General features: G+C 45.0%; 4 protein-coding genes across 4 annotated transcripts; 2 read left to right on the top strand and 2 right to left on the bottom strand.

Moving 5' to 3' along the window:
- The first annotated feature begins 6,023 nt into the window (after positions 1-6,023).
- Positions 6,024-6,927, top strand: LOC6601494 (protein Gemin2). Its single transcript, XM_002026520.2, has 2 exons — positions 6,024-6,286; positions 6,343-6,927. Exons 1-2 carry the CDS (start codon positions 6,071-6,073, stop codon positions 6,862-6,864), a joined length of 738 nt encoding a protein of 245 aa, XP_002026556.1. The 5' UTR covers positions 6,024-6,070; the 3' UTR covers positions 6,865-6,927.
- A 6-nt stretch (positions 6,928-6,933) lies between these two features.
- Positions 6,934-7,831, bottom strand: LOC113566471. Its single transcript, XM_026992203.1, has 2 exons — positions 7,784-7,831; positions 6,934-7,725 (listed from the first exon to the last, which is right to left on the bottom strand). The coding sequence occupies exons 1-2, from the start codon at positions 7,829-7,831 to the stop codon at positions 6,940-6,942; spliced, it is 834 nt and encodes a 277-aa protein (XP_026848004.1). The 3' UTR covers positions 6,934-6,939.
- Positions 7,832-8,074: 243 nt separating this feature from the next.
- LOC6601493 (protein canopy 4) lies at positions 8,075-9,186 on the top strand. Its single transcript, XM_002026519.2, has one exon. The coding sequence runs from the start codon at positions 8,104-8,106 to the stop codon at positions 8,776-8,778; it is 675 nt and encodes a 224-aa protein (XP_002026555.1). The 5' UTR covers positions 8,075-8,103; the 3' UTR covers positions 8,779-9,186.
- LOC6601492 (UPF0489 protein C5orf22 homolog) lies at positions 9,111-10,973 on the bottom strand. Its single transcript, XM_002026518.2, has 2 exons — positions 10,351-10,973; positions 9,111-10,283 (listed from the first exon to the last, which is right to left on the bottom strand). The coding sequence occupies exons 1-2, from the start codon at positions 10,919-10,921 to the stop codon at positions 9,382-9,384; spliced, it is 1,473 nt and encodes a 490-aa protein (XP_002026554.1). The 5' UTR covers positions 10,922-10,973; the 3' UTR covers positions 9,111-9,381.
- Between the last annotated feature and the right edge of the window lie 6,874 nt (positions 10,974-17,847).

Genomic DNA, 17,847 nt, shown 5'->3' with positions numbered 1-17,847 from the left:
AACAAGGTATGGACAACAGGCCCAACGGCCCAGAAAATTCAACGCACGCAACGTGCAGCCACCCCATTCCAAACATTGCTTGCAAACAGCCACAGCATATTCTTGATCAAACACGGTGAGGTGATGTGCGTTGGTTTTTTAAATGTTGCTGCGCTGTTTTTGCCTGTGGGCCGTACCTTTCCATAGCTCAGCCCAGACTCATTTTTGCGTTCCGTTGCAAAGTATGTTATAGGAGTTTATATACCCTATCTTCTGAAATTAGTGGTACCCTTCTATTAATATTATATATTATTAAAATAACCTTAGCAAAATTGGAAATAATACTAAATTTAATTAAGCTGAATGCCAGCATCGAGGACTTTGACTCAGGTAAAATTTTGTTTTTCAATCTGCCTCCCAATGAATGACAATGGATTTAAAATTAAAATTTTTTTCTGATCGATCTGTTCTGTAGTATAGTATGTATAGTAAATATAATAAATCGTAGAAACTATTCTAAATATATATATATCTCTTATGCATACGTATATATTATGGGGCACGAGTTGACAAATATATCGTAACTTCTATAATATCTTCTTTCCAAGGGCATTACATATGTTGCTGAAAAACTGTAAACACATGGGGTATAAGCACAAAGAGAGTCTAGCAACATGAGAGATTTGTGTTGCTGGAAAACGTCACGTCGCCACCTCGTTGTGGTAATACCCTTTTGTTCACTCGATTCTCTTCTCTCTCACTTACACACACAAGCACACACAGCAATAGAACAGGCAACCGCAGAAGCACCCACACACACACAGTCGCGATGAGTGGGAATACGTGGAGAGATAGTGAGTGGGAGCGAGCAGGCATAGGTTTTCTCTCCAACTTTACAAGAAGGTGAACAAAGCCCGTGCACTGGCAGCCCGCTAGGAAATTCGCTGTAACTGTAATTGAAAATCTTTTAAATATTTTGACATTGATTACAATTATTGCTACTTTTAAAATTAATCAATGAGATTGCATTCCTCCCCTCTTTCGTGCTCCTAATCAGGTTCCGTTGCAAATTTCTCACCTGCCCTCCAGTGGCATTCTCTACACTCGCTTTCTGGCTCCCACACCAACCTCTTCCACTACACTATGCTCCTCTCTCACTCTCTTGTTTTGTCTATTCACACGCCGCTCGCTCCCGAACACGCTCACAAAAGTTTTGTGTAAAGTTCATTGATATTTTCGTGCATTGGTATGCGTGTTCCTGTTCGTGTGTGCCCCCATGTTGATTCATTGAATTTCGCCAGCAAAACTAGCCCGACTTTCCGTTCTCTCTCTCTCTATAACTCTCTCTGTCTCCCGCTCTCGAGTTGGAGCGTGAGAGCCGAGCCGAAGCAAATACTTTACTTGAATGCAAAAGTTAATGGAGCAGGGCAGGCAGAGTACATGTGGGTGTGGGTGGAGGGGCGGGCGGCCGCTGAGAGAGTTGCGATTGTACAGTCGAGATAAGGAATTAGGGAAGCCAGCGGCGAATCATCAATGAAGTATTTTGCTCAGCTCCAAAGCTCCCCCGTCTCCACCGAGGCTTGGCTGGAGCGCTCCCGTTATTTTGGAGACTCTACGAAATGTTTAATTTTATAACCATGACCCTGATATTTGCACACAAAACCCAGCACCCACACACACACACACACCCACGAAAACAGAGGGCATCCATATAGAAGGACCGTTTCAAGGATACCCCGCGGTGGACAGCGCGCGTGAAAAAATTTCTCCACTACAAAAGTTTCAGCGCCTGCGCTGGCAGAAATGGCAGCATTATATGTACATATGTATGTATGTATGTATATACCGTTAGGTAAACGCCAACGTGCTCTTTATGTACACAACGGCCCCACACACAGCGCCAACGAAAGTGCGACTTTCGAGGAGAATTTTCATGAATGAAATTCTCATCCAAAAATCGTTGCCCAAGTCCGTGCCACAGAAGCAGCGTGGAAGAGCGAGATGGAGAGAAACAGCAGCACCCACGCACTTGGGCGGGGCAGAGGGTTGCTTATTTTCGATGGGGTTTTCGATTTGAAGGATGGGGCAGTGGTAGGTGCATGACACCCAGGACGTAACGCGTGGGTCGCCTTGAGATTAGGGGGGCGACTGTATGTAGCTTGTAGGTGGCGTCTAGGTTTAACTCCTCGCATGTCCCAGGGCCCCGCCCGGCCTTGGCTTTTCCTCTGCCTGATACCTTCACCCGCAGGTAGAAGCCAAGGTCAGTCCTTGGAGCGAGCCCCCTTCGCCCCACAAGTTCAAAGTCCAAGTGCCGCGCACTTGTCAAAGTATAATTTGTTGTGTTGAAAAGGGAATACCCAACTGGGGGCTATTGGGACCATTGGTCAATGAATCACTTGCCGCATTATCTCTGTACAATCTTTGAGAGCCTTAATCGAAAAAATGAATTGAGTGCCATTTCGCCATGATGTCTCAGGTGACGACGGCATTTATTTTGATTATCGTCATTGATGAATACTTCCTATATGTAGTATATTGCACTCAGTGCAATACTCGTATAGTCATTCACTTCCTATATTGATGATCTCCCAAGAGTGACGCAAGTTCTGGGTAAAATTGGGTCATCAATCGAGCCGATCCGATCCGATCCCATGATCTATGCATTTCAAGGGAAACGTATGACTTTGAGTTCCCTTATGAATAACCCTAAGAACTCATTTTACAATGGATTTTACCATGAACATTAGTATTTATATATGATATACATATGTACTTATGTATGTACATATGTATGTATATCATGGACCTCATTCCATCTCTGAGTTGGAACCGCCTATCATTTTCCCACACGACTCGCTTTACTGACCTAAAACAACTCGAAAGGGATTAGGACGGGGAGCGGAGCCCCTTTCGATTATCGTGTATTCGTGTTTCCGTTTTGCGGATCAGAGACAGAATTGTCGCGTACACACACACACTTCCCACTAATTCTTTTGGTGTCCAGCCCCCAAACAGATTTTCTGTGAAGTGATTCACGCGCCAGCGGATGTTTGTGGGCGCCACGAGTCTTGACGATCGACATGCGTTTGACGTTTGACCAGGCGAAATCCCAAAAGAAACGATGAAATATTCCCTCTCCAGAGACCACTTGGATGACGTTGTTCCAGGCAGCAGCAGAGATATGCTGAGGTGGAAGTGGGGGACGGGGAGTGGGGAGTGGGGAGCAGCAGCAGATGCGAAACAATCATTCAGCTTTGACGCCCACGCGCATGAGACCTGCGATTGATATGAAACAAACTGGAAACTGGAGGTACGGGACCTGACCAAATGACTGACTATTCAGCGAATTGAAAACCAAATGACGTTGGTAATGGATGCCACCTTACCCCTAACCGGGGCTGCTTCTGGCTGCCTTTGCCCTCTGACGCATCTTTTGCCAGCAGCAGAAGCAGCAGAAGCAGAAACAGCAGCAGTAGGCCGGCTCCACGTTGTATTCTTGAAGGAGAAAATAAAATAAAATACGTAAAAGGTACACCTACGCCCAAAATCAAAATCCTTTTGACGTCATTCGAGGGGAGCTTGGCGAATAAGAGATTAAAATAAGGTCCCAGCCGAAAGGTGTGTGGGATAAGGGAAGGGCTTTGCTCAATGTGGAATGAGTTAGGGCTTAGATGGAATTTTAAAGAGCCTTTTTTGCAGGAGAATTGAGACGTACCCTTTAGTCGCTATTTCTGCAATGAAATATTTGGTTTTAACTATAGTATGGAACATTTAGGAAGATTTGATTGGATTGACTTGAGAATTAAACAATAATAAAGGACTAGCTTGGGACAATGCAACTTCTGGAGATACGACTATCCACAGCAACTCTATTTGGAAGAGAGGAAGAGTTTTTTGAAAGATATTTATCTTGAATTATTAAAAAGCATGATCATGATGGTACTTTATGCACTCTATTCGGATCTCTCACTTTGCTTTCGGAACAGAACTGATGTTGTAGTCCTCGGTTTGGTCTTTCATCTTGAAAGATGGAATTTTTGTTGCACTATATAGAAAGCATTCAAGCCCAGAAATGTTGTCTGCTTTAAGCATTTATTCGCTCCACCTCGACTGCGCGTTGTCATCGGCCGTCCCATTCCATTCCATTCCATCCTTCTTCAATGGCGGACGTTCGGACGGGGGCTAACGAAGGTTAATGCGACTCAGTGTTTGACCTCCAGGGTCAAGCTGAAGGCAAATTAATTGCGACAATTGGGTGAGTCGGAGGGAGCCGGAGAGAAGAGTTCTCAGAGCAAAAAAGAAGAGCTTTCCCGGCCGAACCGACCCGACGCGCTTGTAATTGATACAAAAACAAAAATCTCCAATTGCAGCCAATTGATTCAATAAAATTTTGAGTCTTGAATGTTGGATGTGAAACTCCATCTCTCGAAGCAGTGGCTCCGTGGGCACTTCCGTTTCGAACGAGTACGAATATCTGTACCTTTTTTTTTTTAATTTTGCAGCATTTTCTGTGTGTGCGTGTGTGTGAGCGAGTGTGAGTGCGAGTGTGAGTGCGTGGCAGGTCCGTTAATTATGTTGACCCAAGTAATTTGTAAATCAAATATGGAACGTGGAGCGTATGCTGCAGCGTGGGTGTCTGCATAAAGTGTGTCTGCCACATCCACACCCTCGTCCCTCGCCGCTCGTTCCCTGCCTGCCACTTGGATATTGTAATTTGCCACACACCACCAGAGTGGCATTGGTGGCAGTGGCATCCCCCAGCACCCATCGTACACCCACGCAGCAGTCAGTTGTTGGCCTGGCCAAAAAAAAGGAAAGCAGCAGCAAAGTGTTTCGGTACATACACCCACAAAAGTCTATATACAGTTTTATTTTTGATAACGCTCGGGCGGAAACATCGCACGCCCACGCCAGGGCAGCGCCGCCGTCGCCGTCGACGCCACCGACAGCGGAGTCAGCGTTTTTCCAGACACCCCACCACCACCACCAATCCGCCTCGCCATTCATTTCCACCAGCCACCAGCGGCTGCTGCTGCTGCAAAACGAGAAGAAACACTGCCAGCCCGCACAACAACAAAAAAGACACTTACTGCCACACACACACACTGCTACAACATTTTACGCATTCCAATCAGCCGTGTGGGCGTCGCGTCCGTTTCCCCTTCTACCGTTTATAGTAGATGTATGTATGTACAACCAACGCGAAATACAAGCGGAGGAATAATATATACAGAAAGCAAACTTATGAATGAAAAGCTTCGAACTATACACACGCGGAATATTGATTTTTAAAAGTCTCCAAAAGTAAGTCTCCGGAGTAACCTTGAAATGTGGGTGGGGGAGGGGAGTGAGTGCAAGTGCAAGTGCAGTGTGATGGAATGTAATAATGTCGTAAAAGCCATAATAGAATTTGATGCTTATCTGAAATTATCTTTACCGTAGGAATGTTTACCATTTCAAAAGCTTTGATTCAAACATTCGAATATAACGGATGTAAGGCGCCATCTTCCGAAACAATTAAACTTTTGATATATCGCTAGCAAATGTGTAGTTCCCATGTAGTTACCATGTAAAACACTGGACATTTTTGTTGATCTTTTTTGTTTGAACCTTGTTTTATAAACAATTCAATAAAAAGGAGTACTTAAAAGTAGCTATTCTTAAACAAAATAGATAAATCAATCATATAAAATTATGTGGGCAAAGCTGAGGGATCTATATAGCTAGTAATATTTGACGGAAAATCAAAATCGGGGAATATGGTTTCCATTCCTTGACGGAGAACAGTTAACCCATTGCAAGCCAAGGGGGTATTTTCATTTTCCACCGAAAATGATGAAAATTTAATAATTTTAGCTAAGTTCAGATGCAAGATATCGTGGTTTTTTTTTAAGTTCAGAAGAAAGATGGCATGGATCTACAAGAAGAATTCACAATCAGCAATATTTTCCACCGTTTGCCTCTGTCGTTGAACTGTTTAAATACAGGGGGCTCAAGTGGGCTACATTTAAGGTAACACTGCGGCGGAGGCGGGCTAATTTTTTTTTAATGCAACAAAATTGATACAAATATCACTAAAAAGTGATAAAACATGGAGCACGATGCGGAGGAGCAGTCTTTTCAGCTGCAGGCATTGGAGATACGTGAGCCAGATGCCGGCTTCGATCCCCAACTGCCGCCACAGACCGGCGAGGAGTATCTGATGCACATGCTGTACGAACGCAAACGCTGCCCCGCTGTGGTGACCAAGCGCTCTTCAAAGATTAAGAAAGATGTCTCCAATAGAGGCCTGGAGATGCTGGAGAGCGTGAGTAGAGAACCATTATACATTTAATATGGTTAGTGATGCAGCCTCCGTTGCAGATGCCCTTGCCGCCACACAAATGCCTTCTGCCCACGCCCGAATGGCGCAATGAGCAGGCAAAGAGTTTCCAGTCAGCCCGAGCCCAGGTGCTCGCGATGCGTGAAGAATTGACGGCCCACAGCTATGACCAATCCGCGGAGCCGCCACTGACCTCTGACATCGTCAAGTGGGAGGCATTCTGCCGCGAGAAGCTGCCACTGCTTAGCACCCTGTTGCACTTGAGCCAGAGCGATTTGGAGTATCTGCTGGAGATGCTCAGCCAGTGGCTGCAGGCCGAAGAACCAGTGGATTTGCTCGTCACGGATGCCTGGCTGGGCCGCTGGCTCTACGCCACCCTTGTCTGTCTGCATCTGCCCCTGGAGCCGTTCGTTTTCAGCACACTGCGCGGCATAGCCCGCTCCTGCATCCAGCTGAGGAACAAACTGTCAGAAGAGGAGGTGAAGCGAGCAGCTCCCTACAATCTAATCATAACACTGATCGTCCAGGTCTTTGCTCAGAGCGATCTAAATGCGTATCTTTAAGATTTATGTGCTTAGAATCCATACCCATAGAATCTATCTAGATTATAGAAACTTGTTTGTGTACTCTGTGAATCTTTAATAAGCGGAAAAGATGCGTCTGTAGGCTTGGCAAATGTCGCAGCTGCTCTCGTGATCATCTGCAGGATCGCTGCTGTTGCAGCAGAACGAGTGGCTGCCGTGTGTCAAAGAGGAGCTCTGGCTCACGCTGCTAATCTGTGTACTGCTGGAACAGGTGGAGAGTCGCCGCCTGTTCTGCTGCTGTTGCTGCTCTGGCGATGCACTCCCCGAATAGCTGCAAGCGCCGTGGTCACAATTCGATTTCTTGGCATGGCAAACGGTCTGTTGCTTGCGCGGATGCTCCACACGACTCGTGCAACGGCTCTCCACATGACGATTGACAGGAGGACGCCAGTCCTCTTTGGGACGTCTTCTGGAGTTCAGGCTGGAGCAGCTGCATCCCTTCTGTCGGTCCTGTGTGGTCATTTGCGCCGACAGCTCTACCTTGGGCGCCAGGATGCCCGGAAACGCAGGCGTTGCCTTCATTAGCAGCTGCACATTAGAGCTGTGGGCACAACTCAATCGCGGCACTGTGGGCTGCATCACGTCCGAGAGGGACCCCAAGAAGTAGGCCAACCTACGACCATTTTGCCAGATGGTGATCTGTAGCTGCTCCGCCCTCAGCAACTCGTGCATCTCCTCCAGAGAGCCCACGCTCTTAAAGTAGCCCTCCATTTTGAACTGGTCGTGGCACAGCATCGGGAAGCGTGGCTCCATCGCTCCGGTGCGGAAGTAGTAGCCCAGGGTCTTGATGGTGACCTCCAGATAGCCGTGCGAGCACAGCCACACGCCCGGACAGGTCAGCTGGAAGATCAATGGAAGCCATCAAAAAGGAAGTAGCTTTAAAGATGTCTCCACCAACCGCATGCAGCTGTAGCTCTAAGCGCACATAGAATCTTTTGTGGGACATTTCTGTGGAACGGTCCAAGTGAAAGTGACATTCTGGAATGGGGCTCGATGACAGGGGATGCGGAGGCTTGGGGCTTGGCTCCTTTGTTGTGGCAGCCAGTTCGGTTGCCCCGGGCAGCCGTTTGAATGTGAAATTTGAAATCGATAGCGAATCGATTACACGAGCCGCTAGCCATTACTGGCAGCTGCCAGTCTTTTCCAGCACTGTTCTTATCTCAAATTGCATTTCCACGTCAGGTTTATTATCAGTTTGTATCCAAACATATTGTAGAAATGCTGCCTCGCTTAGTCATCCTGGCACTGGGAGTCCTGGCCAGCAGCCTCCAGCTGTCGCAGGCAGACTCCTCTCCCGAGGAGGAGCAGGGCGTCCGCTATGCCAATCGGTGTGAGGCCTGCAAAATTCTAGCCGCGGAACTGGAGGGACGGCTTGGTGAGACCGGCAAATCGCACGACGTGATCGAGACGGGGTACTCTGTGGACGATGTACGGCCCAAGAAGCGCACCGAGTACCGCCGAAGCGAACTCCGCCTGCTGGAGTCCTTGGAGAATGTCTGCGAACGCGTCCTGGCATACAATCTGCACAAGGAGCGAACGGACAGCACCAGGTTCGCCAAGGGCATGTCCCAGACATTCCAGACCCTGCATGGCCTCGTCGACAAGGGTGTCAAGGTGGACCTGGGCATACCCTACGAGCTGTGGGACAAGCCCCCCGTCGAGGTCACCCAAATGAAGACCCAATGTGAGAACATGCTCGAAGAGTACGAGGAGACCATCAGTGACTGGTATTTTAAGCTGCAGGACCAAAAGTCCCTGCGGCAGCATCTCTGTGAGGATCACGTGCTGAAGAAAAAGGCAGAACGCGAGTGCCTCAAAGAAGAGCTGGCCCCGCCACAGCTGCAGCTGCAGCCAAAAAATAAGCCCAAAAAAGGCGACAATGAGGAGCTGTAGAGCAGAACCAGTGACAAGAGATTACCCCCCTGAGATCTGTCTGTCTAGTGCAGAGTTTAGAACAAAGAAAAACTGTTTTTCTTTTAGATTTTAAGTAGACTTACTTGTCGTCTGTTCTTTGTGTGAAAGCAACTTCCAATTCGTCTGAGCCACAAAATGTTACTGAAAATTTAGCTCAGTGGCCGAGGGCCTATTGATTTGGCGCCGGCAATTAAAAGTTGAGTGACCTGAAAGGAGGTCGTTCACACCAAATGGCAATGGGTGGCCAGAGGGTCGCCTCGCTTAAATATTCCTCCGGCATTCCCCCTAAATGCATTTCCTGTGTTTACATGTCCTGTGTTTGTATAATAAATACGTAGCGTATATTTATAAAGTAAAAAAAAAATATTTGTATAATTTATAATTGGATATTTCCATCTTTTTGCTTTGCTCTCACTATAAGTTCTGGGAATCATTTTCGAGGGGTTTTCCCAGCCCCAACGTTTTGGGAGTCATTGAAAGGGTTTTATTTTAAGTCTTGGATGCGATTGGATTGGAGATTGTGTGTTCAGGCGTGTTCGGGTTCTCCACCTCGGATCCCTTTAAAATATATATTTTTTGCGCTTAGAGCTTCATCACATCCCAGGGATCGTCCATATATTGTAGGATTGCCTTATCGTTTAGCCTCTCGCCAAAGACGTCCTTGAGCAGGCGCAGCACTCGCTCCTCGATGAAGGCCACCTGATCCTGGGGACAGTAATCATCCTGAGCGGAATGGGCCATCGTTATGGCCACGGGAGGCACGGGAAGACGCTCGAGGAATCGCTTGAAATTCGCAAAATACTCTTCCAGCTCCTGGCTGCTGCTTATGTGATGGGGGAGGCCATTGTTGTCTGTGGTGCTGCCCGAGTCGAATATCAAGTGCCAGTCAATCTCATCGTCGGGATACTTGTCCTGCAGTTGCTCGGTCAAATGAACGATCTTCGCATAGACCTCGGGACTGATAACCGTCTCGTCGGGCAGTTCTAGCCCGTCCAGGCTGCGCTGCTCCTCCAGATGCCAAAAGATCCGCTTGAGTGCCTCCAGCTGCGTCTGCCGCTTGTCCGCCGTGGCCATGTACTCCGATATGGTGGCCGTGGCCGCCTTCTTCACGGCCTCTACGCTCACAAAATGGAAGATCTCCTTCAGCTGATTGTAGCAATCGGCGTCTTTGTAGATCTCCAGAAAGGGATTCGAAGTGCTGAAGAAGTCCAGGTCAATGTCCAGCACAAACCCCTTGGCATCCTTTTCTGTGATGAACTGCCGAGGGTCGAGACTGTCGCTGTCTGCATCGTAGACCTGCAGCTCTACATGTCGTGCCTCCTGGAGGCTGTCGCTCGAGCAGTAATTGCCATCGGCAATAAAGTAATCCAACGGACAGTCCACGCCAATGCGATCGTCCTTCTGGCCGATCTTAAACTCATGCTTGCCGGTAGGTATCTGCTGGCACCACGAGTTCTTCAGCCAAACCATGCGATTAAAGTGGCCTGGAAACGGTACAGAACAGAGATTCCTTTAGTTGAGGGGGAACTTGGATTGGACTGTAGCACTCACCTGCATACAGCGTTGGCATGATCCAGTTCTCAATGCTCAGCTCATTCAGCATCGTCTCCTTGTCGTAGGTGGAGCTGGCGGCTATATGCCGCGGTATCACCAAATCCGGATGCGAGTCAAAGTGCACCAGGAGATTGTTCTCCAGCGGCAGGTGTCGCGTGCCCAGGCAGCGGTAGATGAACTCCAGCACGTCATTATGATAGTCCACAATGAAGACGGGAATCCGCCGGAATGTACGCAGGTTGCTTTGAGTGCTTTGAACCCGCTCCAGACAGCTCTCTTCTTCACTCCCCCCCTCGACGGCAGCAACCAGTTGCGGAACCTCCTCGTCATCATCATCATCATCCTCCTCCTCATCATCATCCTCCTCATCATCATCATCGTCAGCATCGTCTTCGTCCTCCCTGTCTACCACCTCACGATCTTCTTTATCGACAGTCTTTTGTTTCTTTGTTGGCGGCGCCCCCTCCGACAATGCTGCTTCTGTTTCCTTACCACCCGCACTTTCACTTTGCGACAACTTTTTCAATGCTGCCGCAGCACCCTCCATATCCAGCGTATCCGATTCCATTTCGTTTTATGCTTATAAATTTATTTGCAATAGAACCAATTACTTGCACCGTAAGCTTTTTTTTGTTTCGTTTCTTTTTTTGTATATAATTTTTTGGGACCAGCTGTTTGGCGCGGATTTATCCATAAAATATACCGTCTGGCCCTCCCAATAATACAGTCTCATTCTTAAAATATACCGTAAATATACTGATGGAAAAACCAACTTAGTCCACTTAACCCCATTCGATTTAAACAGCTGAACCACTTGAGTGGAGCCGCGTAAAATACCATTTTTAGGAGATTTTTCTTATAGATACATATTTTCTTTCTTAAGAACAAAAATGACCACGATATCTGTCACCTAAACTGCGCTAAAATTTTTTAAGTTTCATAATTTTCGTGAAGAGTATTTAATACCCCTGGTCAACAATGGGTTAATAGTTCTTTGTCCATGAACAGAAATCATATTCCTCGATTTAGATATTCGGTAGAAAATGACTAGCTACCGAGGACCCTTAGCCTTGAACACATAGTTTAATCCCATTGATGAATCAATTTGCTACAATATTGGCTAATTTTAAAGACTTATTGGTGTGCTTAAGATAGGGCTTTACAAAAAACGTCAACAAACTGGAAATTCTTTTACATGGTAACTACGCGATAACTACATATACAGTCGACGGGATAATTGCTGGAGCTGCGCGCCAAAATGAAATTGTTTGAACCAGAATGAGTGACAAGGATATGATTGTAATTAGTGAAATAAATGATGCAGGGAAGTACGATTTCAAAGAGTGCAAATTCGGGAAAACCTGCGTGTGAAAGATTACATACCCTAAATTCTTTAATGTATGTAAAAATTAATTGACATAATAGAGGATATAAGACTTTGCTTCAGAGAGAGAGATAGCATGAGCGACAAAAATAAACGTCATCAGTCCGAATAGCTGAGGCTCTATTTGTGATTAAATTATGCTCCACAGACAGCCAGCGAGCCAGCAAAATTGGATCTGCAAAGTGTAACAATCGATTATTTATGCCGCAGTGCTGCATCTCTCAACGGGAAGGCCAAGCTGACGCATCTATCTCGCTCGCTCTCACGGCAAGCTTTTCCCATAAGGCTTCAGGCGACACTGGTCTTGAAGTGTATAGGAATTCAGATTCCATAAAACCGTAACGCGTATTTTTTAAATACCAAACAAAAGTCTGTAGCTGAGCTGCCAACGAGCGCGCCTAAAAATACGTTAATTTGAATTTAAACTTTTAAATTTCCACTAATATTAAGATGTAGTTCAAGGAAAATTAATTCATTAATTGACCAGAACCAGCCTTCATTGTTTCATTTTTTACCTTTCAAGCTATTATGCTTCTTAAGCAATTCCTCTTTAAGAAACCTTTAAATGTATTATTCCAATCAGTTAAAAATTTCGTTCTTGTTTCTGCCAAAGAACCTTGTTATAAAAGAATATTTTTAATCAACGGAAGCCAACGATACGACACTCACTACGATCTTGGCCGTAACAAAGCCTGATTGTCCTTTTGAACCCCCGTCCCATGGAGTCCGAGGCAATAATAGGGCTATAAAAAACGCATTTCATAATTGTCTTATGAAAGCGGCAGGCAAGCGGACGGAGAGGACTGAAACACCCAGACTCGGACAGGGCTCAGGACTCAGGTGTGTGTGCGTGGGGCTTGCCTTTGTGCCTGCCCTGCCGGTTCCTTGGGACTGTAAAATAGCCCCATAAGAAGAACGTGGAGGCTCAATTAGCTGTCAAGCGCAGAAGGAGCTCCGGAACGTGTACCCGCCACGTGGGCTGGGTGGATGGAAATCTCTGGCTTAGCGTCCATTGAATTTGTAAATAGTTAAGGAATTATGAAATGCTTATTAAATTTCAGGTTTAAGTGCAAGTTCACATTTAAAATTCATTAAAACGAACAGAACACTGTGGAAACACACACGAATTAGCCGTGGGGCAGGAAGCTAAAGAAAGAGAGAGGGAGTGAGAGAGAGAGCGAGCAAGAGATAGGGATAGAGTGAGAGAGCAAGACATATGGTGTTGTTAAATTGAAATTGCAGACGTTTCGGCTGCTGCCTGCCACTATGTGGGTGGATGGGTGTGTGGGTGTGCACGTGCATACATATATGTATGTGTATGTGTATGTGTTTATTAAGGAAATCATAAAAGAATTGTTAAAAGGCAACAAAAACGAGTAATGACGAAGAGGAAGCTAAGAGCAAGGGGCAGCAGCAACATGCGTCGAGAAGCAGACACAATGTCGCTTTGGCCTGCCATCCTGTAGCCCCCACCACCCGAATAATCCCACGTTTGACGCTTTTTCCAATTGTCCCGCTTGGCTCCGCTCCTAAGTGGAAATCGCCAGAGGGAGAACAGAACTTTGCTGCACGCGCCGTCCTGGTGCTGCTGCTGCTGCTGCACTGAGATGTTGTAAGTCGTCTCCACTTACTCCACTACTTCTCGTAAAACATTTATTTCCTTGCCTTGTTTTCCTGCTTTTTCCTTTTTGCAGTCAGCAAAACTAATTTCCATGCTTGCAGGCGCTCCCCCCCAACCCCCACCCTCCAACTCATCTTTAGGTCCTTGAGCCTACGTCTGCATAAAAATATCGCACAGTCCCCACCAAAAAAGGAAAAGCAGGAAGGAATCTCCACCGTTTATCTGTTTGTTTGCTTGTTTCTTTGTAAGAGAGTGTGTGTGTGTGTGTGTGACAGTTTCCCAGGAGGGTATTCGCCTCCTGCTGCTGCTGCTGATGCTGCTCCCGTCTGAACTTGTTGTTGTTCTTATTTTCTTCTTGAAATTTATTTGTCCGCAACCATTTTGTGCTGCATGCGTGCCTTTTTAACCTTTTTCTTGTGTATCTTTAATCATTTTTAATTGAAACGCAAAAGGTCTTCTTCGTCTCGCTTCGCTACTGGAAAGAGCCTCCCCCCAAACCCCACCAATTCTATTCCCCATTCCAACCTTCAGATATCGCCCCACCATTCCTGGATCATCGCTGGCCAATTTTTAGTCAAATTACTTTCATCGTGTGCGTAATTTAAAATTTAAATCCAATTTGGCTCTGACCTTTTCGGAACGAACGGGGAGGGCTAAGAAAGCACGATTCTGTTTAGTTTCGCTTTTGGGATCATGTTTGAACGATTTTCAATAGACAGCAGTCCATAGTCCATCGTACAGATTGTAATTCAATGGAAAAGTGCTTAAAGACCAGCGCATTTAATTATACTCTTACAAACGGGGCTACACTGTACAGGATGCCTCAAATCGACTCCAAAATTACTTGCTTTTTAACTGATTAAAAAATACAAACTACACCCAGAGAATAAAACATTTACAAAAGCATTGTAATACAATACAGATTTGCGCTAAGGGTAGAAATTGTAAATTTAAAATACATATATGTATGTAATTTATATTTAAAATAAATATGTTTCATGTATACATATATATATACATACATATATAGGGTATATTTTCCCTACAAATTTAATATATTGTATTTACTTCAAAGTGTTTTATTTTTAGATAAAATATGGGTCTTATTAAAAAGACTTGAAAAAGTGTATGTTTAAATTCAAATGAATTCTATTTAATTTAAAAATCGAATATTTAATTAAAATATGCGTGTGTTTCTTTATACTGTGCCATATTTCTCTCAGTGTTTAAATTACGACTTTGGAATCGTATGGTAACTAGGCAACGATTGTTTGAAACGGTAAAAAGACTTAAGTCTTGGGAATCCATTCTTTAGACATCCCTTCAGCGATTACCAGTTATCAGCTACCAGTTAGGCCTCCTCCAACGATTATCTACAGTGATTCTTGTGGTGCAAATCGGGTCTTAAATGGTTATGAATCGACTATAGGGCGGCAATAGCTGCTGGCAAGAACTGAAATTGATCACACACTTGGAAATTCCATTTTGATTGCATGCATTTATCCACAGTTCTCCTTTGAGGGGCCACAGCTTTCAACTGACATCCCATAGACGTACGCTCCTCCTCCGTAGGCCCCCGAAAATATGTACGTACGTACGTACGTATATTGCTCTTGTGTATAGGAGGCCGACAAATTTTTCAATTTTTGCACAAGGTTTCCCCCTCCTCCTCCCGCTCCTCCCGCCCCTCCCATCATCCAAGGACACACACAGTCAGAGTCAAGGCCTCGACAGATGCACCGCTGCTGTACGTATTTGCAACAAGTTTGAACAAAAAGAGGAAAATAACTGCAACTGCCCCGTGCACCTGCACCATCATCGGTGGCCTGGTGGCTTGTGGCTGGTGGCTGGTGGCTCACAAGGCGGCGGCAACGGCAACGGCAACGGCTCGTGTGTGCTTAACCCCTCCATCCATCCTCACAAATCCCCTGTCCCTCTGCTAACTGTTGCCTACCACTTTTCAAATCATCCACATCCACATGAGCATCCGTAGCTCGGGCAACCTTGAGTGCTAAAAATATATATTCCCAGGCATAATCAAAGGCCACAAACAGCAGCCGAAAAGAAGGGCCAACACCAGACAGGCTGGACAGGTACCTAAAATACCCTTGCAGATGCATCGTTCCATGAGATACAATAATCAATTAAGGATTCTTGACTTCCTACAGAAACAGGCACTTTACAGTGCCAGAAAAGCTTCCTTTGCTGCGCTGCAAATACCCTAAAAAAATCATCAAAGACACTGGCAAGGGTATAAGCCAGAAATAGTCCAGTCGAGTAGTAGAGGGAAAAATGTTGAAATGTATTTAATGTAGAAGCCAAAAGGGAAGTGGAAGTGGGTCTGAAATCGAAACACGTGTTCTCGAGGGCAGTGAATCGGTTAAAATTGTATTTCAATTATTTCACAAATTGTTACGAACTCTGTGCCACACAGACGAATACGTATACGTGTACACACGGCGTATGCGTTATTTCCGGCCATCAGAGCAGGGAATGAAAACTTTTGTTTACCTCTGTGTTATGTTATGAATGCTGACAGAGAGAGAGAGAGAGGCCAGAGCCGTAGCCACTGCGATTTCGATTGCGTTTCAGATTCGTTGGGGCTTCAATTTTCTTATTTTCCTTGTGGTTTCCTTGCTTAATTATGGACTAGTCCCAGCCGGCAGTTGATTCTCTCCCAGCACGGCCCCCGGTTAATCCTGGCACAGCTTTCGTCAAATGACCCCTTCCAAGTTCTTTCAATCTGTGCCGAATGCCTGGTCCTTTGCCTTTCCTTTTGCCTTTGCATGGCATTGGGTCTTGTCTGTATTTTCATTTCATTTCGTTTGGGAAAAGGCTTTGCCTTAGTTGGAGAACAAACACACCACACACATGTGGGCTCTACTCGTACAATATACATGTGTATGTAATGTATATGTTCTCTAGCAAATCTAATTGAGTTTGGTTAATTATTTGGATTAGCAATTCAACCGAAAATGCGCAGACAAGCAACGACAGCACGATTTATCACCGAGAATCTCATGCTCATAAAGCCCCAAGCCTAAGCCCAAGCCCAAGCCCAAGCCGAAGGCGCCCCCTCTCCAAGAAGTTGGATAATTATCTGGGTACCAACTGTGATTGCGTGGGCCAGGATCTGCTAAGGATGCTTTTAAGGGGCCAAGACAACTTCTGAGGCGGGCTCGGGGCTCATCAATCTTCACTAAATCGATTGCATAAATATGCCAAGAGAGCAACCCATTGACAAATCAATTATTGGCCGATGGGATATGCTTTTTAAATTCTGTTCTACTAAGAAAAATAGTCATCTTATTTGTTTCAAAGCCTTCAGGGATGTGTTATCCACACAATCCTATGCTTATCCTCAGAGTAAGGATTATTCGGAAAGAGCATTTACTAAAGCAATCCAGTCCCCTCCATATTCCTTGTCCTCTTTTCCGGGTATTTCTCGCTTTTTATACAAACAATTCAATTAAAATGAAGAGTAAAATATTTGAGGAATTTTTTTTATACCATTTACGGGGAATTTTCAATTCAATTCCATTTTTTTATACCTACCTTCTCTTGACCGTCTGCAGTATTGTAAAATTTGTTGCAAAACTTCTTTTTTTTTTGCATGCTTCGAACTTTCAGTCGATTTTCATACATTTTTCTTGGCCACCCAGACACCAGACGTCAGAAACCAACCCCTGCCGCATTTATTCCCTTAATTAGTATTCATTTATGCCAGTATTCCCAAACAGTTTTCCAACTTGTTCTGCTGCCAATCGAAGCTGTTCATAAATCATCATCATCCGGCCCCATCTTCATCGCACCTTCATTGGATCCGACTCGGGCACGTCACTCTCAATTAGTGGACGTTGGACGTACAATTCCAGGAAGCCACAGGCAAAACACAGAGATAAATGCGAAGTACGAATATATTTTACCTTTACAATAGAACCCAAAGATGCGACGAACCGAATCGAATCGAACAGAGCCAGAAAAATGGAACACACAAATGTTGTATTTTTATTTGAAAAGTTCTCCTTTTATTGTTGCACGTTTCAACTTACTGTTACGGTTTACAGATGGTTTTGTTTTTGTGGTTCATCTTTTGCCTTTTTTTATATACTCGTATAGTGTGACATTTAATATGCAAGTTTATATAATATATAATATATATATGTAGGTGTATTTAACCATAGTCGTTGCACACCAATCGTAATGGAAAATGAGAAACGAACAGGATGCCCAGCCCAGGCTATGCACAAACACATGCTCGTACAATATTGATGAAATGCCATGCCAGGCGACAAATTCACAAGAATGATTTATGCATAACGAAGCAAAGGCAAACCAAAACAAACCAAAAAAAAAACCAAACATATTGCTTAAGCTTACACAACAAAAGTGTTTATTTTTATATTAGCCAGCGTTTATTTAAATATCAATTATTTAAAATTACATTTAATATATATTTATATTTATATGTATCTGTATATTTAGCATT

Source organism: Drosophila persimilis, unplaced genomic scaffold (genome assembly GCF_003286085.1).
Source record: "Drosophila persimilis strain 14011-0111.01,24,50 unplaced genomic scaffold, DperRS2 tig00000715-arrow-arrow-pilon, whole genome shotgun sequence".
Lineage (NCBI taxonomy): Eukaryota > Metazoa > Arthropoda > Insecta > Diptera > Drosophilidae > Drosophila > Drosophila persimilis.
The sequence above is the reverse complement of the archived record's forward strand: the minus strand, read 5'-3'. Positions and strand labels throughout refer to the sequence as shown.